At 48.1% G+C, this 27,181-nt stretch overlaps 9 protein-coding genes across 9 annotated transcripts; 4 read left to right on the forward strand and 5 right to left on the reverse strand.

Annotated features, from left to right (window-relative positions):
- Positions 1-395: 395 nt before the first annotated feature.
- On the reverse strand, positions 396-6,233 carry DFL_007364 (uncharacterized protein; the record flags this gene model as incomplete). The annotated part of the gene is made up of 4 exons (XM_067636935.1): positions 396-515; positions 588-3,523; positions 3,672-3,687; positions 4,617-6,233. The coding sequence occupies 4 exons, from the start codon at positions 6,231-6,233 to the stop codon at positions 396-398; spliced, it is 4,689 nt and encodes a 1,562-aa protein (XP_067488501.1).
- Positions 6,234-6,544: 311 nt separating this feature from the next.
- DFL_007365 (uncharacterized protein) lies at positions 6,545-7,820 on the forward strand (the record flags this gene model as incomplete). Its single annotated transcript, XM_067636936.1, has 2 exons — positions 6,545-6,594; positions 6,680-7,820. The coding sequence occupies 2 exons, from the start codon at positions 6,545-6,547 to the stop codon at positions 7,818-7,820; spliced, it is 1,191 nt and encodes a 396-aa protein (XP_067488502.1).
- A 2-nt stretch (positions 7,821-7,822) lies between these two features.
- Positions 7,823-9,107, reverse strand: DFL_007366 (uncharacterized protein; the record flags this gene model as incomplete). Its single annotated transcript, XM_067636937.1, has 3 exons — positions 7,823-7,975; positions 8,047-8,489; positions 8,558-9,107. 3 exons carry the CDS (start codon positions 9,105-9,107, stop codon positions 7,823-7,825), a joined length of 1,146 nt encoding a protein of 381 aa, XP_067488503.1.
- A 148-nt stretch (positions 9,108-9,255) lies between these two features.
- DFL_007367 (uncharacterized protein) lies at positions 9,256-9,886 on the forward strand (the record flags this gene model as incomplete). The annotated part of the gene is made up of 4 exons (XM_067636938.1): positions 9,256-9,516; positions 9,587-9,617; positions 9,698-9,789; positions 9,854-9,886. 4 exons carry the CDS (start codon positions 9,256-9,258, stop codon positions 9,884-9,886), a joined length of 417 nt encoding a protein of 138 aa, XP_067488504.1.
- Positions 9,887-10,066: 180 nt separating this feature from the next.
- Positions 10,067-11,167, reverse strand: DFL_007368 (uncharacterized protein; the record flags this gene model as incomplete). The annotated part of the gene is made up of 1 exon (XM_067636939.1): positions 10,067-11,167. The coding sequence occupies one exon, from the start codon at positions 11,165-11,167 to the stop codon at positions 10,067-10,069; it is 1,101 nt and encodes a 366-aa protein (XP_067488505.1).
- A 989-nt stretch (positions 11,168-12,156) lies between these two features.
- DFL_007369 (uncharacterized protein) lies at positions 12,157-13,526 on the reverse strand (the record flags this gene model as incomplete). Its single annotated transcript, XM_067636940.1, has 6 exons — positions 12,157-12,175; positions 12,262-12,412; positions 12,486-13,005; positions 13,061-13,143; positions 13,206-13,409; positions 13,502-13,526. 6 exons carry the CDS (start codon positions 13,524-13,526, stop codon positions 12,157-12,159), a joined length of 1,002 nt encoding a protein of 333 aa, XP_067488506.1.
- Positions 13,527-14,155: 629 nt separating this feature from the next.
- On the forward strand, positions 14,156-17,129 carry DFL_007370 (uncharacterized protein; the record flags this gene model as incomplete). Its single annotated transcript, XM_067636942.1, has 3 exons — positions 14,156-15,308; positions 15,363-16,960; positions 17,037-17,129. 3 exons carry the CDS (start codon positions 14,156-14,158, stop codon positions 17,127-17,129), a joined length of 2,844 nt encoding a protein of 947 aa, XP_067488507.1.
- Positions 17,130-17,918: 789 nt separating this feature from the next.
- Positions 17,919-19,977, forward strand: DFL_007371 (WD40 repeat; the record flags this gene model as incomplete). Its single annotated transcript, XM_067636943.1, has 6 exons — positions 17,919-17,921; positions 17,987-17,999; positions 18,055-18,127; positions 18,316-18,484; positions 18,711-19,313; positions 19,396-19,977. The coding sequence occupies 6 exons, from the start codon at positions 17,919-17,921 to the stop codon at positions 19,975-19,977; spliced, it is 1,443 nt and encodes a 480-aa protein (XP_067488508.1).
- Positions 19,978-20,238: 261 nt separating this feature from the next.
- DFL_007372 (uncharacterized protein) lies at positions 20,239-26,569 on the reverse strand (the record flags this gene model as incomplete). The annotated part of the gene is made up of 10 exons (XM_067636944.1): positions 20,239-20,301; positions 20,405-21,586; positions 21,651-22,322; positions 22,385-23,278; positions 23,334-23,881; positions 23,939-23,962; positions 24,053-25,624; positions 25,677-25,794; positions 25,858-26,074; positions 26,133-26,569. 10 exons carry the CDS (start codon positions 26,567-26,569, stop codon positions 20,239-20,241), a joined length of 5,727 nt encoding a protein of 1,908 aa, XP_067488509.1.
- Between the last annotated feature and the right edge of the window lie 612 nt (positions 26,570-27,181).

The raw sequence follows: 27,181 nt of genomic DNA on the forward strand, positions 1-27,181 counted from the left end.
GAACCTACTCAAATAAGTACTTGATTATGCATTTAGTATTTTAGCGAGTGAAAGGGTATACCTAAGTAACTAGGAAGTATATACTTACCTAGTAAGATCCTTAAGTACCTAGGTACTAGGTAAGCAACGTATTTCATTAAGGGGATATTGAGCATGATAAACCGAGTAACATTATGAAGAAGGGGAGAAAAAAGGGAAAAGAACCGACGCTCAAATACCTAATCTACAATCCAAACCACCAACATTAACGCATTGTCATGATCATGTACGGTCAAAGGAACTAAAGGGCCACGCTTCTAATTATACAAAATCGCTGGAACAACTTGTGAATTCAGACGGCGGGAGTAAAAGATTAATAATATGGAAAAAACAGAGTTCATGAATTGGAGTATGGTTCATAAGTCATCATTTATGATCTCGGCCGGGTCGACTTCAACGCCCTTGGAATTAACGACAATCCGTCGCCCGCGTTGATCATCAGGAACACCGTCTCGGGCTGCTCCAAAGTCAAGCACCTATATGCCGTCGCGTATGTTAACATCATGACTATTGAATCCGCAAAGGAACTGTTTACAAAACGGGCTTACCTCGATAAAAGTGAGGTTTTCTCGCTGGACGGCGGCGACACATCGACGTTCGTTGAATTTAACTTGCCAGACTCCGCTGAGGTTGGTAAGGAGGTCACGAATGAATCTGCCAGTTTTGATATTCCACATCTTCAAGGTACCGTCGGAACCTGAGATTACCTTATGTCCGTCATGCTGGAAGCAGGTTATCGCCCCCGTATGTGCAGAGAGGGTATGTCGAAGTTGCCCAGTTTCGGGGTCCCAGATTCGAAGAGAGGCATCGGCTGCAGCGGAAACGAGATAGTCGTGGGAAAGGTCGAGTAATCCAACAAGAGACGTATGGCCTTCAAGCGTGTAGAGGAGGGCACCGTTGTCCAGGCTCCATACCTTAACGCAACTGTCCATGCTTCCACTAATGCAACGGTTGCGTTTGTGGTCGAGTACCACACTGTACACCTTGGCTGTGTGGCCAGCAAGTCTATGGACGCACTCCCCTGTTGATATTTTCCAAACACGCACAAAATTATCGTAGCTCCCGCTAACGAGTGTGTCACCATGAGCGGCAATGGCACGAACCGAATGTCCATGGCCCTGCAAGGTGCGAATGAGGAATGGGTTTGGGGGCTGGTTATCAATATCAGCGGTCGTCGACGGCTTGTAAGGCTTATCCGCCCTAGTAGGAAGTCTCCATATTTTGAGAGTGGAGTCCCTCGAACCGGTGATAATTAGGGGCTGTTTTGGCATGATGATAGACTTCCCATCGCTCATGTTTATTTTGGTGGGTAAAAGAATCTGAAGGCACCGAACGGTTGACGTGTGTCCATGAAATACCTGTGTGCATTCTGCAGATTCGATATCCCAAACCCTCACCGTCCTGTCTGTGGACCCGGAAACAAGCGTATTGTTGTGATATTGTAGGGCCCAAACGCCACCCTCATGTCCTTCGAGCTTGGCGAGCAAAGCACCGGTGTTAGTGTCATAAACATTTATGTTTGTATCGTCGGACCCGGTCAGGATTCTTTCAGAGTCAAACTGAAGACAGGTCACGACAAATCGTTGGTGGCCGCGGAAGGAGATATGGCGCGGCTGAACATCAGGTCGGACCCAGCTCTTCCTGATGATGTGGTGCCGACGATAGAGCGATTTATACAAATGGAGATTTGTTAAAGATGGCAGGCCAACACTGGGAGGGGGGTTCGCGGATGCCGCATGGACAGCAGCTGCGAAGCCCTCATTGCTAGAAAGGTCATGTATTAATTCTTTAAATTCATCTTTGCCGAGGGATTCGACAGTTTGCCGCTGCTTTTGAGACTTTTTGAGCGAAAGTCTCGTCACTTTGCGCTTCCGAATAGAACTCGAGAAAAGTGATGATGTTGAGGAGAAAGCTCCTTTGGCAAGGCATATCTGAATATCCTTCTCGCAATCTAGAAACCCCTCTGGATCCTGGTACCCCCATCCCTCTCTGACCGCACGTTCTAGTTCACCGTCGGCTAACACGTAGCCGTCAGCTTCGAACAATCGTTTCCAGGTCCACTCGTCCGAATCAATTAAAATTCTCCATTTTTTAGAAACTTGCGCGGCACTCGCTAGGCTTCTGTAATCTAGGAACTTGATGATATTAAGGGAGAGCTCTGTTGGTAACTTGGCAAGGAAGTCGCATTTGAGAGCCGGATTCACGACACCAGCGACAAACTGGAGCGTGTTTTTGTCGCATCGCCTCAAAAATTGGTACATGAGATACGATTTGATTGCTTGAGGCATCGAATCAAATGTGTCAACCATCTGAGGAAGCTGCATCAAACCCGGGATCCCATCCAGGCCACTCGTCCCTCGTGACAACGGCGGAGCTTCGTCGAACGGTGCGATGTCTGCATCTTCCATACCGTCATCGGCATGGGATAACGCTAGCGGGGACCCCAAATCTTCCTCGTGGCTTTCAGGCCGGGAAAAATAGTCAGTTCTGGATTTCCCGAGAGTCAATGCAGCTGTAACCGGGCTGAGGCTCGGTGAGGGCAAGCTGGGCGGCTCGTTGGTGGGCGTTGGTACAGATTCGCCTGGCTCGTGAACCAGATGACTCGAATCGCTTGTGCCTTCGCCTGGCGATCGTATGGAAGAGCCCAGGTCGGCTTCGTCGGCTGCGAATCGTGAGCCCTCTTGTTCTGTTGGTGTAAATACCAACGGAGGTCGGTTTGCATAGGGGGATATCACAACCGGTGCTTCTCGCAGTCCGCCATCACCAAACTGGGTAAACTCTGGCATATTTGGCCACGAAGCCGCGGGACGGCCTTCCAGAGAAGAGGTAGAATTGAATCCCAGGGAGCGGGCAGGATGCAAGCTAGGAGAACCGTTACCGGGGAACCCAGATGAAGGGGTAATTATGGTTTGGCTTGTCTGTCCCCTGTGCTTGGAAAATCGGACTGGTTGTGTGTCCGCCTTCGCCTTCGATGTATGTCTGCGTTTCGTCTTCTGATAAGGAATAGACTTCCCAGACAACTCAATTGCTGGCAACGGAGAAGCAGGGCGTTTTCTAGCGCCAACACTAGCGGATAGCACGTCGACAGCGTCAACTTGGGATACGGGCGGCGTTTGATAACGTTGCTCTCCCTTGTCGACTACGCGTATGGTACCTTTTCCATCCTTCATCCCATTGACCAGATTTTGCAGGTTTATTAGGGTTTTATTGGGGTCGTCACTTTCACGAAAATAAGTTGGATGTCCGTTAAGGTCAAAACAAAATCGTTTCAAGGCTAAAGGAGTAGGTGTGGTAGCCAGAGGATATTCCTTCGTATCAAGTTGGCTTAAACTCCGGGGAGGCTTGATTATCAGCGGCGGGAAAGATGTTGTGGTGGTTGTGGTGGTCGTTACGACCGTGGTTCGAGTTGTAGGTACAAAGGAGAGTTGCCCTATGGTATCTGTATTCTCCATCTTGTTCACAGGATTCTGCATCGCTCGAACCCCTTTGGTAAGGATAGTTAGAATATATCAGCAAAGGCCCTTAGAGAATCCAGTTCCGACTAGAGCCGTTCAGGCAGTCGTAAATCCACCTATAAAGCCTCGCTCGGGACGTTTACTGTTGCAGCAAAAGAGGATGCCCACAAAACATACAGGATTTCGAGGGGACCTTTAGGGAAAGGCCCTTCGCTTAAGACTTCAACGCTGGGGCCACAGAGGTTATAAGGGTGATGTTATTTCCTTGGAAAAGTCACAAATTATTCCATCGATAATGCGGGAGTGCGAGCCGGCGTTGTGCTTTCCGAGGGATAAAGTACGTTTCGAGAAGACGCGGGTGGCAGTTTGGTTGCTACCACGAGGTATGATCTCAAGGGAAAGGGAAAGGATATCCGTTCATGCGAGCAAACTGTTAGTTATGCTATTGTGGCCAAGAGGGGTCGTGTTGGTGAAAGAAGATGAGGATGTGGTGAGGACGAGGAATGGGGCCGTGGCCGTGGTCGTGGTAATAGTAGTTGGTCGTGGATGGTGCGGGTGTGGTGGTGGTGGTGGTGGCGGTGGTGGAGTTGGAAGTTGGGAGTTGGAAGAGGTAAGGACGGATGGGTAAGAAGTATGGTCTGGCGGAGGAGTAAATTGGACTCAAACTGAATCAAACAACCAAACGGGCTTTTCCTTTCGGCAGGCGAAAAGACCACACCACAACAACTAATCGTGTAGATATAATATAGAAGTACTTGAGTACTGACGGTGTCTACCATCTATCATCCATTACTCCTCCGCAAGTATAGGGAGGCTAGGTACTAAGTACTTAAGTAAGTGCCCGGGTAAGAGGCCAGTTCTTAGGAGAAGCCTGATTGAAAATTTCAATTTCCATCAATCAAAAGAGATTGCCGGTAAGGTAGGTACTAACTAGGTGATTAAATATATGCTCTCCGAACTCCCCAAAACACTATGATACTCAAAACAAAAACACCGTAAAAGTGAATATACAAGGGCTTCAACCTTTAACACTAATTTCGCCACCGTAGACTAACACGCCTATCCATTTTTAATTCCCTTTCCTCCTACCCCATCAGAAATTCTCCACCGCATCTACCAAACACTGCTTCTCCATCTCTCGATTTGATCTGCCAAAAGTGCTTGTTGGTGTTGTAGGTACTCGGCATTAACTGGTGCATATGGAAATGGAATACCAAACTCATAATCTCGATTTTTACCCATGGGCCCGGCGGGGGCTTGTTGATGAGGCAGCACAGGCTTCCTCTGGTGTACCAACGGTCGGTTTGGCGGTTGATTACCTGCGAAGTTTATGTGCATCTGCTGTTGAGCTTGATAGCCAAACGGTAGCTCGGAGTTTGGTGCTCCTCTTGATGAAGGGTCCTGTCCTGCAAGGTAGGATCTTTGAGTATTTGGGTTTGCATTGAGTACCGCCGACATTGAACCGACCACCGGGGGCCCGGTAGCCTCGGGAACTTCCTGGTCCTGGGGTTTCTCGCCGGTACTTTCCCGCTGCTTTTGAGCGGCTTGCAGTCGGCTCCGACGCTGCCCCAGTGTCTCTTTTTCATCCATGGCATCCGTTGCAGGAATATTATCCACGGTCTCCCTTCCCAGGCTATGTTTCAATCTTTCTTGACGTTTCCGAAGTGGCTCGTTATCTTCCGCCTCCCTCATGGCTAAAAGCCCTGGCGCTCTCAGAGCCTCGGCCGGACGCGAAGATAGCTTGTTCGCAAAGAGAAGCCCTAACGGCACATCATCCTCTTCTTCATCGATGGCGCCATGGTCGCCCTGCCAGCCGAGATTTACAGGGCCCCGTTTCCTCGCCTGCTGTTTTACCTCAGCAATGGCATCCCTTTCGAGGAGGGTCGGCATTTGCCGTGAATTCATAGTTGTTGCAGTCTTGTTGGTCCGTGCACGCTGCTGGGACTTTCGAGACTCCAGTTCAGCTAGAAGGGTCGCAGGAACAAACTGTATGTCTTCGAATGCTTCCCCTTCTCCTCCTTCTTCGGTATCGTCATGGTTGGAATGGGGGTAATGAGATGCTCGGGGTAGGCTACTAGCTACCTCGTCGCCGGTGCTACCAGGACCTACCGTAATATCCCCCCCTATGGCAGAGGATCTCACAGTTTCCTTATGTAACTCAGCTTCATCATCAGAGTCGGACAGTGCGGTGCGACGGGTCGGTCCCTGAGAAGCAGCAGGTGCGATTTCTTCATTCCTCGGCATGGACATAGAAAACTTTGAGGTTGAGCGGGTATGGCCTGGGTTCCCGGGGGCCTTGGTGTTGGAAACCGAATGGCTAACGACCGATAGCACTGGTGATGCGACTGTAGCATCGAGGATATTGTCGAATAACGAGGATGCATCTGCTTTAGAATGGGACGCTTTCAGAACAAGTGAACGCCTAAACGAGGTCAATGATTCCCTCCTCGCACGAACTTCTTCTATACCTGCCTGAGCCTGGTTCTGTGGACGATTCCCAACAAGCTTCGGGGGGAGGTTAAGCATAACAGGAACCGGAGCTGGATAATAGACTAAATCGCCTCTATCCGCGGTGGAAAGACGCTGCTCCTTGGCTACGGTAGGTGTATGGTTTTCAGCTTCGATAGCGGCCGGCCGAGAGTTTTTAGTGAAGTGAACCCCATCGAAATCGTCGAAAGGGTCCTCGTGCTCCGTGCTGATAGGACGAGTCAAGCCTTCATCCCTGCCTTGCGAGTCCATTCCTATCGACGGCTCGGCGTTATATGCGATGTGTCGGGCCAGCGGCGAGCAACCCGTATTCTTTTGTCGGTGAACAGCGAGGTACCTTAGGTTAAGTATTCGGTAGGTATGCGGTTAGGCTACTGGACGGGTGGTGCTAGGTAGGTATGAGGTAGAGAGAGAAGGGAGGGAGGGAGGGAAGGAAGGAAAGGGTGAACCTAAGGCGGGCTCTCAATACGATGTTTAGCACCCAGCAAATTAAACCCCCCAACTCCAGAACTACTCCGTACAGAACTGTCACAAACAAAACATCGATGAATTAATTCACCAGGATGGACTCCCATTGCCTCCCTACCGTTGCTCTTATAACGGGTGCTAACAGGTTCGAATCCGCGTGAACATCACATTCCGAAAAAAGAAGAAGAAGAAAAATTAAGTCAAATTGACATCTCTGCCGCACAATCTAGTGGACTTGGTTACGCGATTGCCTGCCGCCTCATAGTAGAGTTCTTCACCCCCAGAACCGACGGTTACCCAGCAGTGGCATCGGATTCCGGCACTCTGGTCGTCTGTCTAGCTACCAGGAGCGTCGAAAAAGCACAGTCTGCAATCGCAGGCATCAATACCTTCCTCACCTCTCGACTTCCAGAGGGTGCGCGGTCCCGTCTCGAGCTTGCCCATGTCACAATAGATCTTTCCTCGCCAAAGTCAATTATCGCTGCAGCCGCGGAGCTACGGAATAAATATCGTCGGATTCATTATGTATTCTGCAATGCAGCTGTGGTCCCCTTTGTTCGCATTGACTGGGCCATGGCTGCCCGGCAGATGGCAACCAATTTCATCGAAGCAATGACAGTTCCACGGTACAAGATCCAAGGCGTCGGCTGGTTAACCGAAATACACTCCCACGGGGGCCATGCTGCAGAACTACCACCAGAACTAGGTGCCGCTTTTGCTGCAAATATTTTTGGACATTACTATCTCTTGCACGAAATCATGGAAACGCTACATGCGCCGGCTGCTGCGCCGGAAACCCCGTCCCGGATTGTTTGGGTGGGATCAATCGAGAGTGACCCCCTGACTTTCGATATAGACGACATCCAAGGAACTAAGTCAACCCAGCCGTACGAAAGCTCCAAGACACTTACAGACATTCTCGTTCTGGGATCCTATCTTCCTGAGGCCCAGGAGTATTTTCGCTCGTACACAACAATCCCAAGACCCAGCGAATCCGCCCTCCCCACCGACACAATCCCCCCTATATTTCTGATAGCGCACCCCGGTATAGTCTCAACAACAATAGTAGCTATTCCATGGTGGCAAACGTACGCGAAAAATGTCGGATTTTGGTTGTGTAGGGCTTTTGGTTCTCCCTGGCACTGTATAGACCCGTTCGTTGGGGCCAATGCGCCGGTCTGGCTAGCACTTTCCCCTCATGTAGATCTGATCAAAGGAAAGAAATGGGGGTCAGCATGTCTGTGGGGAAACGGTGAAATGGTCCTCGAAACTCAGGTTGATAGTGACGTTGCCGCTCACTCGGCACAGCTTTGGTCACAAATGGAAACCTTGCGAAAACTTTGGAAGACTAGATTAGAATCCCAACGCTGACTTCAATGAAAAGTCTGATCCCCAGTCAGCGATACCTCGACCGGTGGTTCTGTTTTATTCAGGCTATCAACCAGCATGCAGGCTTTGCATGTCGGCTGTGATGACATGTAGCCACATTTCCCGCAAACCCCGATGGTTTGAGTCCGCGATCCATCCTAAGCAAAGAATATGCAGAATTTTAGTTCCCAATTCACATTCTTACCGTTGATTGCTAGGCTGCTCTTACAGTTGCTTGATGAGCCGCCTCGTGCGCGGTTTTATGAACAGCATCCGGTAACGATTTCAAGTTGGTCGGCTCGGTCCCTTGGATCTGGCTACCATTCATAAATCCTCTCCTTTCCTCGCTCCGGTCGTTTCGTTCCTCACAGCCCAGCTTGCTTGGGCTTATAATATCATGGACAAGCTGTTCCCCACTCCTCACTATATCAAGAACGGAGCTGGGTCTGATCTTTTCCAACTCTTTTAGAAGCGACCTAGCATTCCCACGGAATGCCTCGGGCGAATAAACACACTCAGTCGAAAAGTAGTCCAGCTCACGGTAGTGCGCATAGAGCACTATTTCCTTCTCATAGGCGTACTTGAGGGGTTTGCTACGCCTCATAGGAGAGGTGGCGGATGCGGTCATAATCTCCGCGCATCGACCTAATCGTGGGAGATCTCCTCGGAGAACTAAGGAATAAAGATTCAGTCCATCGAGAAGGAAAAAAAGACAAGCGGGGTAATGCTTAATGACGTACAGTTCATAAGAACGGTTTCGGCAATGTCATCAGCATTGTGGCCGGTTAAGATGTGGGAGATATTAAGCCGTTTGGCACCGCGATCCAAGGCTTGCCTACGAAAAACCCCACAGTAGGTACAATTTCCCTTCCTACCCACCTTCTCAACGACTTTGTCCATCGTCCACCCGTAGAGAGCGTCGTAGCCGACGATGCAGAGCTCCATTTCATACTGTACGGCATTCCGTTTCACTGTCTCCAGGCTGTCGTCTCGATAGCCATGGATCCCTTCGTCGATAGATAATAAAACGAACTCCACGCCGTAATCATACCGCTCATTTAGGGCTTTCAGAGTAGCAGCAAGAACGGTGGAATCCTTTCCTCCAGACGCTCCAATCGCCACCCGCTCTCCTCGTTTCGGGAAAATATTGTTTTCGATAATCGTCGTATGGACTTCGAGTTCAAAGACTTCGAGAAAGCAGCTCTTGCAAATCTTCTGTCCGTTTTTCGGCCGGATGACCTGGGCACGGTTAGTCTGGCATATCGCACACCGATGCATGTTGCTTGTCATTTTGGTCGTGACATAAGTAAGCAGCATTTGTCAGTTTAAAAGTTGTTTGCAGATGAGTAAGAAGCACTCTAACTTGCTGACTAATCGGAAAGAAATATCGTGGTGAATTTCACTTCCTTCCTCCCCACCACATCAAATCATACCCGCTATGGCATCCAGAAGACTACCAACGACGTCGCTTTACAGGGCTTGTCTTCGGGAGCTACCACCGATACTCTCCCGGATGGCCAGGCTTTCGGAGCCTAGAAAGACCGCCGCCACTACGGCGACTACTAAAACCCCGGCTGCCCTTCATACACGCCGACTGTCCCTCCATAATTACCTTAGACTCGCCATCCAGACCAACAATTCAGGCAAACCATCGCAGGTGCAACCGGAAATTGCTGGGATGCTCCGAGTTCAGCAGATGGTTAGGTATCTTGAAGCCCAACGGTCGTACATTGAGCTACTCGAGAGGTATAACGCTGGGCTATTGGAAGGAAACCAAGATAGAATCCGCAGGGCAGCAAGGTCCGATAGATACCTATATACGCCACCCCCATTTCGGGTTTTCTTTCGGGGTTGCTAATCTATATTGATACCGAATGCAGACGTGTCGGCCTGGATATTGCCGAGTAACCGCTCTAGTTACCCTCCCACCACCGCTACCACTACCAGGCCTAATGGAACCGATTTACATCATGTGGGATAGCATATGTTCTTTATTATATGGCTTTATTTCGATTACTACTTATACATACAGACAGACATGGACCTTGAACCCAATCCGTATAACCTGAAAACCAAAACCCGGGGAAACTCAAGCCCAGAACGCTATGCACTGTCAATGTCTCAAGCCATCCATCTCTTATCTATTTATTTTTACAAAACCGTCGCCAAAGAAAAAGAAAAAAAAGGAACCCAATTAAACAGCAGAAAGGCATAAAAAAAGTCGGATGAGAACCGGAAAAGAAAAACGATCAAGATCGTACGATTTGGATTTTCTCGGAGGGTTGTCGCTCACCACCGAGAAAACGAGAAAGCAGACCAAGGCGGGCCCTTTTACTCGGCTTTTGCGGCAAATTCGAAGTTTTCGGGCTATCGAACGAGTGCTCTCTAATGTAGTGAACCTGGGCTACTACAGAGGGCGATGGTAGCCGTGGAGAACTTTCATTCGAGTGAATAGAAGAGGCGGTTCCACTTCTAGAGAGCTCCGGTATTTGAGTAGATGGCGGGGTCTGTAACATGATGTGATCAATCGGAAGCGACTGTTTCCGGTGGCTAGATCGTGACCTTGATCGTGACCGGGCATGTTCAGCGTTAGCACGACCGGCCTTAGAGATGGGTAGCGCCTGGGAGCGAGATGTCGGTCTCGATGCTGACGTCTGTCTCCTGTTCTGTTGGAGGGTAATGTAGTACGGTTCGATGTCGTCGTTCTCGGATACCGTTGCGTCAGGATAGCTGTGGGGAGCAGGGCATTCAAAAGCGCGTGCGAGTTCCCGTTCTTGCTCTTCGATACGGAGTTGCTGACGGATGGGTGCGAGGAATGGCTCCAAGTGTTCGTAAAGGTCATTAGTGGATATATTAAGGTCCCAATCCAACAGGAAGAGTAATTGCTTTTCCATCAGATTAACTTCTGTGAGGGAAAACCCAAAGCCCTCGTAACCCCGAACGGTCGTATATCTAGCCCAGTGTTTATTCTTTGGGGAAGAGTCATTTAGATTTTTGGCGGAGAGGATAAGAGATGCGAGGAAGATGCGATGCACGGTGCATCGCATGCCCTTTGCTACAGGAGGCAGCCTTCGTCTCAGCCGGGCGAGATAAACCAGTGTTGTCATCAAAGTAGAAACCTGGACATGCGAACGTTGAACAATGGAAGCGATGAAGGTTTCCAGATCGGGGAGCGACGGTTCGAAGGGATTCGCAGCACTGTTTTTCGGGGGCGTGGATGGGGGTGTGGGTAGCTCTGTTGGAGTGGGATCGCAACGGATAACTTCAGAGGCCTTAGCAGCTAGGTAGGCAACCATCTCCCGAGAGACCGGTAGCTGAATGAATTCAGCAAGTGCAGCTTCGTTGGACATCTTGTTGGCTACTTTTCGTTTCTGTTTCGTCTTTTCGTTTTTTTGTTTTTCTTTCTTTCTTTCTTTCGAATGCAAGGTTCGGAGGTAGGTCTAATTAGGTAGTTTGTATGTTGGAATTCTTTTTTATGTAAGAGAGCTATACAACCAACCAGTGGATATATAGCAGTCTGCAGTTGTCTCGTGTATCTATTATTCGAAATCCTCGACCGGGAAGATCAAAAGAAACAAGGGATATGTGTGGAAGATCAACCTCGACAGCAGATGAAGGCAGATAAAGATGGAGGTAGAAAGGAAGGTTGAATTAATACGATATAAGGGATATAAAGTCAAGACCGGTGCGCTTGGACTAAGTCGAAAAGAATGTAACAAGGGAGAAGGAGAAACAAAACCCGTTAAAGGCAAAAAACAACAATGCAGTATGGATATGGATAGAGACGTGTCATTCTGAAGATGGTGGAAGTGACGAGTGGGCAGCAGAGGTCTCTTATGCAGTGGAGATACAGTGCCAGCTGTTCATCCAAATGTATGTACACAGCAAGTAGATAGTGAGGACCGGGGGTCTTCACCAATGCATTTGCTTGCATTCGTTGTCGAGATCGAGGCGGCAAGTGGAAATTGACTTCTTCAAAGAACGATGATTGGCTGGCTGCTTTGTTGGCCAGTTCGGTTGATTTGTTCTCGCCCAATCAACCCTCGCCTGCCCCAGCTCGCGCTTTATACAACTGTATGGCCAGTTTAGTGCTGCTGTTGGCGCCTTGGTGTTTATTTGAATTCATTGCTATCTACAGGACAGGCGCCAGCCAGCTATCATGTTCATGCCAATTTCTAAAATTAGAGGGCGTTTCTTGACACAACAAATTCTCGACTTCACGCTGTTAATTTGATGGCCCCACCGAGAGAACAAAAAACCATGCTCGCCATTCAAAAGATGTGAATAGACTATACTACATACTTACTTCGGTACGTACGTACATAGTAATGTATCCGAATCAAAGAATCGCCCCGAACCTGGTATCAATGTTAGCACCGAGGCGCAATGCGTGCGTGTTTGATAAAGAAGAAGAAGAAGCAGGGAGAATCATCCGGTTGCTCACCCAAAGGTAATTTTGATACTCCTCACATAGTACTCAGCAAAGTTTTTCTTCGCCGTCTCCTCCTGTCCAATGGGCACACCCTCCCAAGTCAACCTTAGAACAGTAGCAGCAACCCCTTGGTCAAATACCATCGTCATGACCGAATAATGGCCTATCACACAACCCCATCGTTAGTAATATCCTCACAAAAAATAAAAATAATATTCATGCATCGCTGCATTTACCTTCCGGCCAGTTGGGCAATCGCCACCTTTGCGTGATCTTTTCTGCTGGCGCCAGCTTGACGAATTCGCCAGTGACATTGCCCCCAAACAACTTGAATCGCCCCCCCTCGACAGGCTCGAAAACTTCAGGATAGCTACGGGTAAACGCAGCAACACGACTTGGATCTACGAATGTCTGATAGAGCTCTTCGGCAGTTGTCTGAAACTCAAAGGATTCCACGATTTCAGTAGTGTTTACGACAGCTTCTCTAGTATCACTCCGCGAAGCCTGCGAGCCTAAGCCTTTACCCGATGTACCCGGCGCGACGGCCGTCGAAGATGAAGCTGCTGTCCCAGAACCCTGGGATGACTTGTATTTGGGGTCGTTTTCCTTGGTGTGCTGTATATCCTTCCCATGCTGCTCCATGAGGGCATCGGCAAAGCCGTAGAGCCTTTCGCGTAGCTGTGGCGTGAGGTGAGAGCGCGCCAGCTCCCTCACTGCTTGTTTCTCTGCTGTGTCGGAATAATTCGAGATTTCAAACTTACTCCCATAAGCTACTGGCCTGGTGACGCGACGGTGTCAAGGATGGACCTACAACATATTCATCCTTTTCTGTGTCGTGTGCCACTTCGGGCACGGTTATCGTTCCTGAAACATCCTCACCAGCCCCAGTTTTACCTTGTGGCGGCGTTAGCTACCTGTCACAAATATTTATTCCCGTTGAAAGTCCGCCAGCATACCGCTATATTCCAGTTGAAGTTTGACATCGAACAAAGTGATGACTTTGCCCTTTCTTTGGCTTACATCCACATCACCTTCAACGCTGAGCACCTTTTCAATTCGAACGTAGGCTTCGGATGCAGCATCCTTGGCCTCGGTTCCGATGAGATTTTTCTCAAAGTATTCCTTCGCCCAGGCAGATGCGTCCTTATTGACCCAGTGCCCTGTTATGTTAAGTTCAAGTTAGTTGAGGATGAGAATAGAATCAGAATGTATAACGGTAAAAGTTGAATATAGTATTTTGAGAGGGCCTTACAGTTATTGGGATTGTGGAGCACCATTTTGACAGTTCAATTTCTCTTCCCCGTCAATAGTGATAGGACGGTGAACTTGTGTCAGATGGATGAGCAGATGCTAGTTAGAATTCGATTGGTGGTATGTATGGTGGTGGAGGAGGAAGAGGAGGAGGAGGAGGAGGAGGAGGAGGAGGAGGAGGAGGAGGAGGAGGAGGAGGTGGTGGTGGTGGTGGTGGTGGTGGTGATGATATTCCTTATAAGAAGCTGTGTCGAACCATCCAGAACAATTAAGATGCCGCTGCCGCAGAAGAATTAGACCGAATCAATTCTAGCCCCGTGCCTTACAGCTTCTTACCTCTTACATGCGCTGCACTTACATACTTCAACCTCAACCTCAACCTGACTTCTAAAGTACTTAAGGTACCCAGTCTCCTTACCCCGGCTTTAATGTGGGCAGCTACCTTAGCTCCATACCTCCTACCTTAAGCTATAATCGCAGCTGGGAACCAGGAATGGCGGCCGACGCGAATCCACTACTCCCTAGAAATCATTCTACAAATATCACCTAGATGTATTTGCAGATACTCCCCGGCTTCATTTCCAATAAAGATACACCGTCTATCACCGACCCTTAAATTGACACCCACCTCCGCATCGCGACCCCTTTTTCAGATATGACCGAGCTCAAAACCTCGACTCAAACGCTAGATTTCGACGACGAGATCGCGTTACACCTTCTCGTCGAAACCGCGATCTTCGATTCCAGCGGCTATGAACTTTTAACTCACGAGGAGCTAGATCGTCTGAAACGGGAACAGACAACTCTGATTGGGCGCATTGAAGCTCTCCGGCGCAAGCTTCTCCTCGAAACCAAAGTACGAGATGCCGCTCAATCGCTATCCCGCCTGCGGTCGCCAAAACAGAACGAAACCCCCCTTACTTCGCCAGTCAGTGCCTTCGGGGGTTCTTTTAATGGACCCGGCCACGATTCTATGACACAAGCATCTGCAGAGCTCAGTGCTTCAATTGCCAAGTGTCATGAAATTGAAACTGATATTCGTAAATTAGAGGCGGATTTATGGGTTCTTGAGCGGCGGCTTCTTTGTCATACCTCACGGGTTCTCGCGACTACGTACCACCATGCTGAAAAATCACGGCACTACACTGCGAGTAACATTGATACAACCAGACGCTCGTCGACACCTAACAAATTTACCAAATACCAAGCCGTTAAGACCCTTGAAGATTTCGACGATCGTAGCCTTTACAGACCAGCAACCGGTTCGGAGGAAACTCCAACTTCACATTCGGAATTCCGCACAAGCGGCCTAGCTGGGTATCCAACAAGCTCAGAAGCTCCTGCCGCGCATCCTGATGATTCTGTGGGCCTCAGACCCCGGTCATCGCTGGCGAGCATGGAAGCCATAGGTTTGCCTTCATCCTCAATTTTACCGCCACCCCTCAATAATCGAGATCGATCCTTAGTAGAGCAAAGATTGGTCGCCTTAAATGGTATTGTAAAAGCAATACTGGTGCAAATTGGGACATCAGCGCCTGACCAGTACGATATGGGAAAGAGCTTGATTTCGGAAAAGAACAAAGATCGAAGCTTTGACCCAACCAACGGGATCCCACCTTCCACGCTCGATGAAATAGTTGCTTTAGAACGGGGTCTCGAGCAAGTTCAGGCGTTTGCATCCCACCAAAGTAGTGAGCCTGTTACAACAAAACCTGATGATAGTGATATATTGCCGGTTTGGGAGGTGTTAATAGATTGGGAGAAGAGAATCCGAGAGATCGGGGGACCTGAAGAAAGGAACAATAAAGGTAGTAATCCTTTGTGACATGGCAAAGTTTAAACTGACATATGTCCGGCCCAAGCCTTAGAAATTACGATAGAGGTCGCTCAAGAAGTCGACCAATCGGATAGTAATGGATTCGAAGCCCTCGAGAACGGTGGGAGGAGCATCAAAGAACTTGTCGAGAGGGTGAAGTCGTTGACAGATAAATCTTTACGTTGGGCTGCAGAAAAGCGGGAGTTGCAACACCAGCTCCTTCAAAAGTCGCGAGAAAATCAGATAGAGATTCAAAAACACGAAGATGCAAAAACAGATCATGAACAACAAATCCATGGACTCACAAATTCGCTATCCAATGCTTTGAGCGAGCTGTCTCAAATTTCATCCAAACAAGACGCAAATACCCTACTGAAGCAGGAAGCGGTGAAGTTGCGGGAAGAATTGGATGCAAAGGAACAACATTACACCCACCAAATAGGAGAGCTCCAGTTCGTTCTGAATTCGCAGAAATCTGATTTCGAAAACCGTGTTAATGATGCTCGGATCGTTTCCCAAGAAAGGGAGCGTGGTCTTGAAGAAGAGCTTCAGAAATTACGAGAAGAAATAGTTGCAAAAAACAGAGCATTGGAGGACAGCCTAGCTATGGCAGGTACTGGAGACCAAAAAGCTAGAGAGCTAAAAGAAAAAGTTGATTATTTGCACGACCAATTGGAAAAATCACACGCTGCAAAGGTCGATGGAGAGAATCAGTCACTCCTTGACAGACAGCATCTTGAATCCCTAACCGAAACCCTCCATGTCCGTGAAGCACGTGTGGAAGTTCTCGAACAAAATATGGCGGAACTAGCTGCATCTAAGAATAAATTCGAGGAAATGTATCACGAGCAGACGAAACGTATAGAAATGCTCGATGAAAGAGCATCAGACCTACAGAATCAACTTCGGGCCAAAGATGCCCAGGCAGCGGAGCAAATATCGAGCGTCGAAGAGCTCAAATCACGACTGATAGAGAGCCAGGCAGCCAAGAAGAATCTTGAATCGAACGTCTCGACACTGGAGAATGAAGTGCAGCAACTGCTAACGGAGTTGGCAACTTTAGCGAATGACCTCCAAGCTACTAAAGCAAATTCACAGCGGCAAGTAGAGGAGGCGAAGCAGCAAGCGGCTGCGAAAATCCAAGTCGAGCAAGGAAGATCACAGCCCGCTATGGATGCGAACCTTATTGTGGAGCTAGAGAACCTCTCGAAGCAAAACGAAGAGCTAAGGACGGCCAATTTTGCTCTCCAGGGAAAACTATCCGAGGCTGTAATACCCCAAGGAACCATGAGTGCAGACGAGTCCCAGGCCTTAAAAGAGAGATGTGAAAGGCTCCAGAGAGAATTGGACGAAATGCTTGCTGACTATGAGGTTCTTATGAAGGATTCTGTTGATTTCGAGGCAGATAAGTCGCGTTTTGAGTCACAGATAGATGTCTTGCAGGACAAAGTGGAGACACTCGAACGGAGCTTAGCAGATGAGAGGATGGGAGATGGTCGTTCTGTAAAGCCGACGACCGTATCGAGTAACAACTTGGTGACGCCCCTTCCTTCTTACGGAGAAAACATGACGATGTCTGTTTTAAGAGCCGAGTTTAAGAAAATGATGAAGGATATGAGAACCGAACATAACAGAATTTTGCGGGTAAGTTCCAGAGGCATATTATCTGTCGGCTGGTAGAATAACTGAAAATACCAACCGTTTCTAACTTCTGTTGTAGGGAGAGCAAGAAGCAAGGCGGAGACTTGAAATTGAACTGCGACACGTCCGAAGGGACCAGGGCAACGGTGCCAATTCAAAACCAGGGGCATAGCAAGAGCCGGAGAATAGGAACCGCATCTCCAGATATCTATCTGCTCTGTGAATAGATGGCGGGTTTGGGGGGTTAGCCGCATATATATGCATCGCGTAAAAACTTCTTATATAAGTACTTGAGTACTTGCCTAGGCACTTTATGCCTTATACCTACTTAGGTACCTCTTACTTAAGTACTTACTTATCTACCTACTTTTTATACCCACCTACTTATAATACTTAGCACTTAATATACTTACTTTTTAAATTTATATCCCTAATTACTAACTAACTTCTAACTTACACTCGCAAGCTACTTACTTGCTTGCATTACTCCATTATACTATTAATGTCAAAACTACTTGCTTACGCAAAATGGGTTTCTAAAGCAGCAGGCTGTCCGTCGGTCCTCACGGAGGATATCATAAGCACTGGCTTACCTGGCTTACCTACCTACCTAAGTACCTACTTATTTACTTAACCCAACCAAGCAAGTTGGATCGCGGAGGAATGTTGGTGGGTTTGGTGTGTGGTGGCCGGTGACAGCTGCGAAGCTTGACTGGAGCTTAAAACTCCAGCTGGGCCGCGGTTTGCTGGCCCGCCACAAATCATCATCCTCTTTTCCCCTTCACAACACCACAACCCCTCCTGTCAAAGCAAGATATATACATGCGAGTTGACGTGCTGCCAGTCTTTGGTGCCCTTCTATCCATTCTTCAATCGCTTCTCCGTTGAATCCTGCCTGGCTTCAATATTGATACCCTGAGCCTTGCAGCCAGGCTGCAGAGAAACTGTCGGAGATACTTATATGGCAGGTCATTCGGATCCGTGGACGAGGTCTTGAAGCTCATCAACTAACCTAGCACTCCTGCCCAGACAATTATACGGCGTTTCACCCTCTGCTCCGGTTTGAGAACTGTCTCTACGGAATCTAAAATCACCAGAGCCGAGGACCAGTGCCCACCTCCGGCCCGTCATGTCGGGCTCCGCCTTGACTGATCGTCAGAGGGACGAGCTGTATGTATATATTCCTTCCTACCTCCCAACTGTTAAGGTCTAAATTCGCTACAATTTGTGAACGGGCTTTGAACCCAAGCGACTTCTCTTACGAACAATATCCCCCAACATGTACATGTTTGCTGAGCTAAATGGCTAACCCGACGACCTTTTTGCTCCCGATCGCGTCGCCGTCCCTTAATGTTTAGGAATAAAAGTATCGCTGCATACCTGCAACAGTCCGGCCATTTTAAATCCGTTCAAACGTTTCGAGAAGAGGTCGATGGAGAGAATGAGTTACTTTCAGACGATGTGTGCAAAAAGTACGAAGGTCTATTAGAAAAGAAATGGACGAGTGTCGTTCGCCTCCAAAAAAAGGTACGCTTCCTTGGTTTCGATTGTTATATATCTTAGGGATTCGTGAACGAATCCTGATATTCTGCCGTCGTCTCCTTCATTGCATTTCATCTCCTACATATTCAGCAGCACATCACAGCAGAATAGAGACAGAGAAAGAAACAGGGGATGACATAGTGCGATATACACCATTCGGCTGCTGACTACCGTGATCGAGTTGCTGAAACATTAGTTGATGGCTTTATAGATCATGGACCTCGAATCCCGCATCCAAACCTTACAAAACGAACTAGACCTATCTGCAACCACTTCTTCCTCGCAAAAGAAAGTAGACCCAAAGTCCTGGCTACCAAGGGCGCCCGCTCGTCATACCTTGACTGGGCACCGCGACCCTATCAATGCAGTTGCATTTCATCCCGTGTTTTCGGTTGTTGCCTCGGCCGCAGAAGATGCGACCATAAAAGTCTGGGACTGGGAACATGGCGAATTAGAGCAAACCCTGAAAGGACACACGAAGGCTGTGCTGGATCTTGATTATGGTGGCCCTAAAACCGGAGTTTTGCTCGCCTCCTGCTCCCACGATCTGACCATTAAACTTTGGGACCCAGGGAATGAATACAATTGCATAAGGACTATGAAGGGACACGATCATTCTGTGAGCTCTGTCAGATTTATTCCGAGCGGTTCTGGAGCCGATTTCCTGGTCAGTGCTAGCAGGGATAGAACGCTAAAGGTTTGGGATGTCTCTACAGGGTATGCCGTGAAAACAATACAGGGTCATGTCGACTGGGTGCGGTGCGTGGAGCCCTCTCTCGACGGGAAATGGATGGCCAGCGCTGGAAACGACCAAGTAAGAACCTAGCGTTATTATTATTATTATTATTATTTTCATTTTGACCTCCTTCATTCCTCCTCCAAGGCTGACATTTTAGACCGCTCGCATCTGGGATACGTCGACGAACGATCATAAAACATCGTTGATTGGCCATACTCATGTGATCGAATGCATTGCTTTTGCTCCAGTTGCCGCATATCCGACCTTATCGAATTTAGCTGGTGTCAAACGCCCCCCTTCTTCGACCTCTTTTAATGAATATCTGGCAACGGGCTCAAGAGACAAAACCATCAATCTGTGGGACTCAAGGGGCACATTGATAAAAACCCTCACAGGGCACGATAACTGGGTAAAGGGGATCGTGTTTCACCCAAGTGGGAGATATCTTCTCAGCTGCTCTGACGATAAGACGATAAGATGTTGGGATTTGTCACAGAATGGTAGATGTGTTAAAGTCATCGAGCCTGCCCACGGACATTTCGTAACCTGCATAAAATGGGCACCGAATCAAATAAAGGGGAATATTGATGGGGCTACCAATGGAGCTACCGGCGTCGAGTCTCCGCGCCAGAATGGTACGCCTCCGAAGATACAGGGTGAACTTTCGGAAATGTCAGGCATTCGCTGTGTAGTCGCAACTGGCAGCGTGGACCTTACCGTTAAGATCTGGGCGACATGATGTTGAGGGTTTGCACGCAGGCCGCAACTACCAGACTAGTTGAGAGTATTGATTCAATGCTATTCTCAATGTTTCCTCTTATTTTAGTTAACATGATGTGGGACGCAAACATTGTTAGCAGGCTATCTGTAATTAGCCTCTCCAACATTTTATTATCGACATAAGCAAGTAGCTACCATTTGGGGTCATAGTTCAGGGACTGGAGTTATACGGGTCACGTGGCTACCCAATAATAAGGAATGCCTGCTATAAAAACCAATTCTACGCAAAATAACTCTTCCACAAAACCCCTTCTAGGTCTTCTAGCTGGTCAGAAGTAAACGCCTATAAGGTGTTATTTTATTAGCCACTTCAGGAAAACAAAAAAGAATTTAAGAATGGAAGTCTCCATGCTTTCACGGAGTAAAATATACAGAGTACTACGAACCTTAACGTCGATGTGCCAGGTATCCTGGCGTGTTTTTTTGAAGTCGCTAAGACAGGCCTTGACACTTTCTCCAACCATTCCAGGGTCAGACGCAGCTCTCAAAGCGAGAATGGTCAGGATCTCGGGCAGCCACAGCGGAGGTGGCGAGACATAGGGAAAGGCTTGCACGAGCGCATTGAGGCCGAGCACCGCAGCATGTCGGTTTATGGTTGACTTCTGCGAGCTCCCTGCTTGGGCCATATCTCTTGAAAGCGGGTTTTTCAGAAGTAAGTTTACAAACCGCTTCTTCAAAAGTGGAACGATACGGTCCCTGAAAGGAGTCGATGAACATCTTATCATCCCCGAAAGAGTCGCAGCGGCACCTATTCGAACTTCAAGCTGTGAATCTCCCAACATGTTGGATACGCAGCTGAACAACAATCGCCTCTGCTCAGGAGAAAGAAGAAATAGCCGACGAAAATAAACAACACCAATATTCAAAAGAACCCGAAGACGTTGGTGCCATGAGCTGGCATTAGATCCTGTTTGAATTAAACCGTCAATAAATGTGTCGTCTTGCCCAATAGGGTGCGGAATATCCGGCAAGTGTCGAAAGACATTGTACGCTAGAGATATTAACTCCGGGTCCTCCCTCACGTCGATCATGTGCAGAATTTCGTTGATGAAAGCACGGGAAAACAATGGTGCAAGCTGCGTACATTCGTGAGATGAAAGGGTGTTTTCCAGCCAGAGTAGCACAGTTTTGCTAGCAGAGGTGTATGAGGATATGTTTTGCTGGCCCGACGCACTCCTCCACCCTGAAAGCTGGTTTAAAATCCCAGGGAATACGTTTACTAAATTATTTTCCGATTGATAGGGTGGCATCCCAATGGATGAATGGCTTCTTTGTGCTTTTAGAAAATCATCCACGCAAAAAAATGACTCGTGGTATCGGGTTCGGCTTATACACGCTAATGTTTGTCCGATTGCCTCTCGAACTCCCTTGTAGGGATGGTCAAGATGCTGAATAAAGTCGTCCCAGATGGGCTGGTGCAATCGGAAATGCCAGCCCGAGTCATTGATGCACTGTTGAAGTAATTGGATCTTGGAGCTTTCTTTGAAGGCAGCATTGGAACTGAGATCGAGACGAAATCCTGCAAGGTATTGTACAATTGGCCAAGAGCGACGCAAATCCTTGCCTTGCTGTGAATTGATGGAGACGGTTAGACTGGTACGAATTGGGGGAAACCAACGTGGTGTCACTCACCAATGAAGCGTGGATAAATGCTACCCAATAAGATAGATTGTCAGGATTGAGTCCATCATCAAATATCTTCGTTATAACCGGGAGTATGAGATCCCATGTCTGTTTCTTGTCGTTTTCGGAGGATTCTCGGGTCGAGTTGAGAAGTGCGCCAAATATTTCAGCAGTCGCTCTATGTTGGTTTTTGTCACTCCCGTCTCCAAAGAGCTCTAGAACTTCTACACGAATATCATGGAAAGTGAGAATCGTCGTTCCTTCGCGAACCAGCTCAAAAACAAACTGAAGTAGTATCGGGCTGGCCATTCGAAACCTGTCTGCGATTCCTTCTCTAGGTTCTTGCTTCATATACTCGCAAAGAGAATGGAACCAGGCTCGATCTATAAGTCGCCCGATGTGGCCCCGGGTTGTCATCTCTATTGCATCCCACTCGCGTTTCTGAGTCGGGTTGGCGTCAAATACTGTCATCTTCTTACCCCAGGCTAACCACCCTATGTGATCAAAGTCGACGTAAAATGACGTTGCTTCCTGAGAAAAATCTTGTAGAAGCTCCTCTGTCCATTTGTTATTGGCCTTATCGACCGATATTTCCCTCTGTGACGGGAACTGGTAATTATCGAGCAAGAAGTTCTGGTACTTGTGTGTGCATGCAGATCTCAAATCGATTAAACAAAATAGCTATCCAATCCGGGTTATTAGTATTTAGTCATTTAGCAAGGCGGAGGCCTGGTATTACGTACCGCGATGAGGCCACTACAATAGAGCCCTCGGAGCATTGGATGGGTATCCACCGATCCAGTCGTCATGAGTTCGACCATTGACTTGCTAGCAAGAGTATCAAATCGCATTCCCATCCCAAGAATAACTGTAACTGTGCGATTCGCGATTTTCCAATGAGATCCCTTCGCGACATCCACCAATTCAGTCACCAACTCGGCTTTCCTTCTTTCAATTTCCTGAAACCTTGCAACAACCTTTTGTTTCCGGCGAATGATGAGATTCCTGACATCTTCGGACGGGGCAATTGCTTCAATTACTTGCTCATCCAAGAGGACCATTTGCTCAAGGGGGCGCCCGTAATCTATGACTTGAAATGTTGCACCCATAGCAAGCTTTTGAATTGATAGCTTGTCAGCCGCAGAGGCTGCAATGAAGGCCTTAATGACCCGAGGAGCGAACCTCCAATCTCTGCCAATTGTTTTACTGAGGCTACCCAAGAGGAGGGAGTACATTGCACCCTTCATCCTCGCATGGTTATTCGTCTTAGTGGCATCTTCAAATGCATCAATTAATCTGGGGATCACGAGAGGCCGTGCTCCAATGATGACCTTACATGCTGATTCCGCGGCACTTTGGGCATGTCTGCGGATCTCAGTATACGGGGACACAGCGGACTCGGCAAGATCGAGCAGAAGGCGTTCATCTAGAAAGGTACGCCTCCGTGGCCCTGCGTTGCTTCTGAGTCGTTGTAGGTGATACAGATTTGCTCGCCGCAACAACAATGGCCGCGGGTAAACTTTCCGGAGTCCGCTTATTTTGAACAAGTGAATATCGGATTCGAAGAGGCGAAGGATCCGTTCGACAACTTGCGCAGACCGTTCGATCCCAACATCTACAAACCACGAACGGTACGCCTAAGACATGCTGTTAGAATTATTGATATCTAAATCGTGATCGGTAGGTATTTACCGTGTAGAGAGCATTAAAGCAGGCTATATCGTCTTGTTGTGCCTCAATAAGAAAATCGTGAACTCGATGAAGTGCTTCGCCAATCTGACGTCTTAGGTCATGGATAAGAGTGTATATTTCATGCCCTGTATCCTGGAAAAAGTAGCCTGTAGGGTAGGTGAACGATTGGTGTTGGTTGTTATCGCTGTCCACCGAGTCCTCCTCATCTTCGAATGATAAGCTTTGGTCGTCGGCCTCCGCGCTAGGCCTGCTCCGCAAGTTATCGTTTTCTACAACACCCCCACCCGAGATGTCGACAAGGGAGGCAATGCCAGATAAAAGAAGCCTAACTAGTACGAGGTTTCTCGAAACGTCATCCGACCACTCTTTCCCGACGCCGTCTCGTTTAGAACCAAATTCATCGCTGATCAGCTGGTCCAAACGCTCGAGTGCATTTTTGGAAAGTTTCTCGAATATCTGTGCTGCCAAACGAATCTCTTCCTCTGTCGGGACATGCCATTTGATGTGAAGGTTTTGCGGCTCAACGATCTTTCCCCAAGTTTCAACCCCTGTTGAAGATGTTAGCAAGGTCCCAGACTTTATCAATGGGACACCAGAGCACTAACCTATTCCATCCCCAGTAAGTTCATCTAAATCAAAATCATTGGTATACGTGAGGGTCAAGCTTAATAGAAGGTGATGGATAAGGTTAGACACATGCACTGCCGGTATCCCCTTACATCTTTTTTGCATAAAATCCGTGATATCAAGAAGTTCGGACGTATAAACTAGCAATGCCGATCCTACATGAACCACGCACATGCTCAAGATCGTAACAAACCAAACCAGCGCCCGATCTCGTGGAAGAACATCCGCGCCACTATGTCTTGTCGAAGCTGCCCCGTTTTCTTCGATTTCCGCTTTTATCCCTGATATCAACAACGGTAGTAGGCGTTTAAGGGCCTTTTCTGGGTTGACTTTGCATAGAGCATCGCATATAAACGCCATAGCATCACGAGCTTGGTGGATCACATGATTTCCGACGAAGTTTGCGATTTTGTCCAAGGCGAGGTCGTAAAGAGGAGGGGATAATGCCGCCAGCAAAGGGAGGAAGGTTGAAGGCAGAGTATTGATAATTGCCTCTTCCGGTGACCCGCTTCTGACGCGAGAGGCGTCCGGTAGATTTTCAAGAAGCGTGAATACACGGTCAAGGAAAGACGAAATGAATTCGTTAAACCCGTATGTTGATGACTTCAGCAAGTCGGCATCCTCAGTTTGCGTGTGGGTACTGTATCTAATGAAACCTTCGAGGTCACCGGCTTCAAGTGCTTCAACCTGTTTCTGAATCCATTCCAAGGCGAGTTTACCTTCGGATACCTCCGGGTTTTCGGAGGTATGACTGAGGTCATGGAACGGTACATTGTACGCGACAGACTGTATGAACGCTAATGTCTGTAGCGTTTTATCTAAATCATTCGCATCGATACCAGGAAGAGCAAGTGACAATAGCGTAGTCGTGTGAACTCGGTACCCCCTGTGCCGCACTATTATACTGGCTAGTACTTGCAACGCCCTCAAGGATGAAGTTGTGCGATGGACTTCAACAAGGCCCTGCATTGCTGGGTATATGCGCTGAAGGGAACCAGGGATAATGAGATCTGGTTCTAGGAAAGCTAGGCTTTGCAAAGACTGCATCGCAAAATTCATAGCCGTTCCACTCTTCGAGTAAATTCCCATAAAAACTGCTTCTCTAAGGGTGAGAACAAACCGTCGCTTCAATGCTGGCGTCAGTAAGCGGTCTTCTGGTATATCCATCTCCCCGCTTTGCTCTCGATTCCACCTCATGACAAAAAAGTCAGATAAATAATAAGCCAATTGGGAGAGCGTTTTCGTCCAGTTGCCATTGTTGGATGGGTGGAAGAATGTCTCGACGGCCTGTATCAAAGCTTCCAAGCTTTCGAGTATTGAACCGCCTTCTGAAAGGGCATGAGGGGAGAGTGACATGACAACCCATCGGGCGATATGATGAGCAACGGGGTGTTTCTTGGGATCTTTGTCTAGCGTAGCGGCTAAGCCAGCGCTAATATCAACGATGGGGCTGTATGGGCTTGAAGCTTGGCCAACGGGTATTTCAAGAAGACGAAGCACAGCGGTGAATATTGTCGCCGACTGTTCTTTGGTGAAGATACCATAGGATCCAAATTGAACATGACTTGCCGGGAGGGAGTCGCGCGCCAACCGTGACAAAAGATCAAGAAAATTAACATCAAATACCCGAGAACGGCTGCCCAACGCCCACATATGGAAAAGTCCTTGGATAAAGTCAGAGAACACACAGCATTATTTACGAGGGGTTCGACGAACCTGGCAGATATGCCTCTGGTTGGCCGTCAGGGAATGTTGGCGGAGGTGGTGTAGTAGGCATCAGCAGGTTCAGAAGTCCAACTACAATGAAAGCACCTTCGGGATGGGATAGACTGTACTAGAGAGGAGGTGTTAGCGCCCATCATCTTCTTTTGAAACTCAGCAAGAGGGGAGAACCAACGTAAGGCAGAAACTCCTCGAGCATCCGGGGTATCTCGACAGGACTTGTGTAAAGTTGGCAGAAGGTACACATTTTTGTGAGCGTCCTGACGTTCCGCTTGACATGCGTAGTATTTATGAAACCAGTTTCCTGTGGTAGGATGAAAATCTTAAGTTCACGGTAAAGTGGGTACCAATCGAGATACAAGTCATTCCCTGGTTTCAGATAATGCTTTCTCCTGCCACCAAGTATTAGCTTCTCACAAATAAATTAGAGAAAGAAGAACGAGTGCATACTTTGTAAGCAACATAAACATGCTAGCGAATCTCTCGGAGACAGAAAGCGTCAAGCCTCGTGAAAGTGCCAGATTGTAAAATAACTTGACGAGTTTAGCCCTAGTATGACGGGGGAGATCGAATTTCATCTGAAGCCATAATCTCAATTCCCGCGTCCAGTGTAAAGCTCCCGGTGCAAAGTCTCCAGCTTCAACCGCTATGTATAGTCGCTTTATGATTTCTTCTAGATTCCGGAGACGAACTTCTTCGGTCTCGCATTCGTACGGAAGATACTGCGTGTACGGGAAGGTCCGTTGGCGCTGTCTTGGAAGCTTGATCTCATCGTCGCTCTCATCTTGCCAACCTGGACCAGGGGTGGTAGTCCTGGATATATCCTGGACACCATCAACTGAGGCCCCCAGGTGCAAGCTTAGGCTTTCTAGGAACCTTTGGTCCATCTTTCGATACCTATATCGCGGTGAGTGAGAGGCAAGGTGAAAAGTAGTTAACGCGTATGCGGCGGTGGTTTCGGGGTCGCGGGCCTGGCGAGTAATTTGAGGTTGTTAGAACCCCAATAACTACTTCTTAAGCTAAGAAAATGAAACCACTTAGTAATAGGTAAGCACTACTAGATTTAGCTAAGAGAGGTATGTCATGAGGAATTGGGAAGTTGAGAACCCAGAGATACGTACGTAGTCCCTCCTTATGTCAGCAAGTCCTGGGGTGTAGGTGTCTAGGTGATTAAGTAACGTGCACCGTATGAGGTTAGATATTAAAAACATACCCAACACATTTTATCTTTTCCCCTCCCTTAAAGAGACAAGACATACCGAGGACCCTACAAGTACTTAAGTACTTAAGCCCTTACTTACCTCTTAAATACTGATTTGAGTACTTGCTTACTTGTATGTGCTCTGTACATACTTCTTCTTAAGAGGTTCTTTCAAACCTACCAAACTCAGAAACTCCAAAAAAAAGAAAAGAGGTATGGATCGGACAACGCCTTGTGGGGTTGTTCCCGAAGTGCATGTTCAGACCTTGTGCATGAAGTAAACCGTACAGTAAAGTAT

This window comes from Arthrobotrys flagrans, assembly GCF_004000055.1.
Source record: "Arthrobotrys flagrans strain CBS H-5679 chromosome Unknown unitig_8, whole genome shotgun sequence".
Classification (NCBI taxonomy): domain Eukaryota; kingdom Fungi; phylum Ascomycota; class Orbiliomycetes; order Orbiliales; family Orbiliaceae; genus Arthrobotrys; species Arthrobotrys flagrans.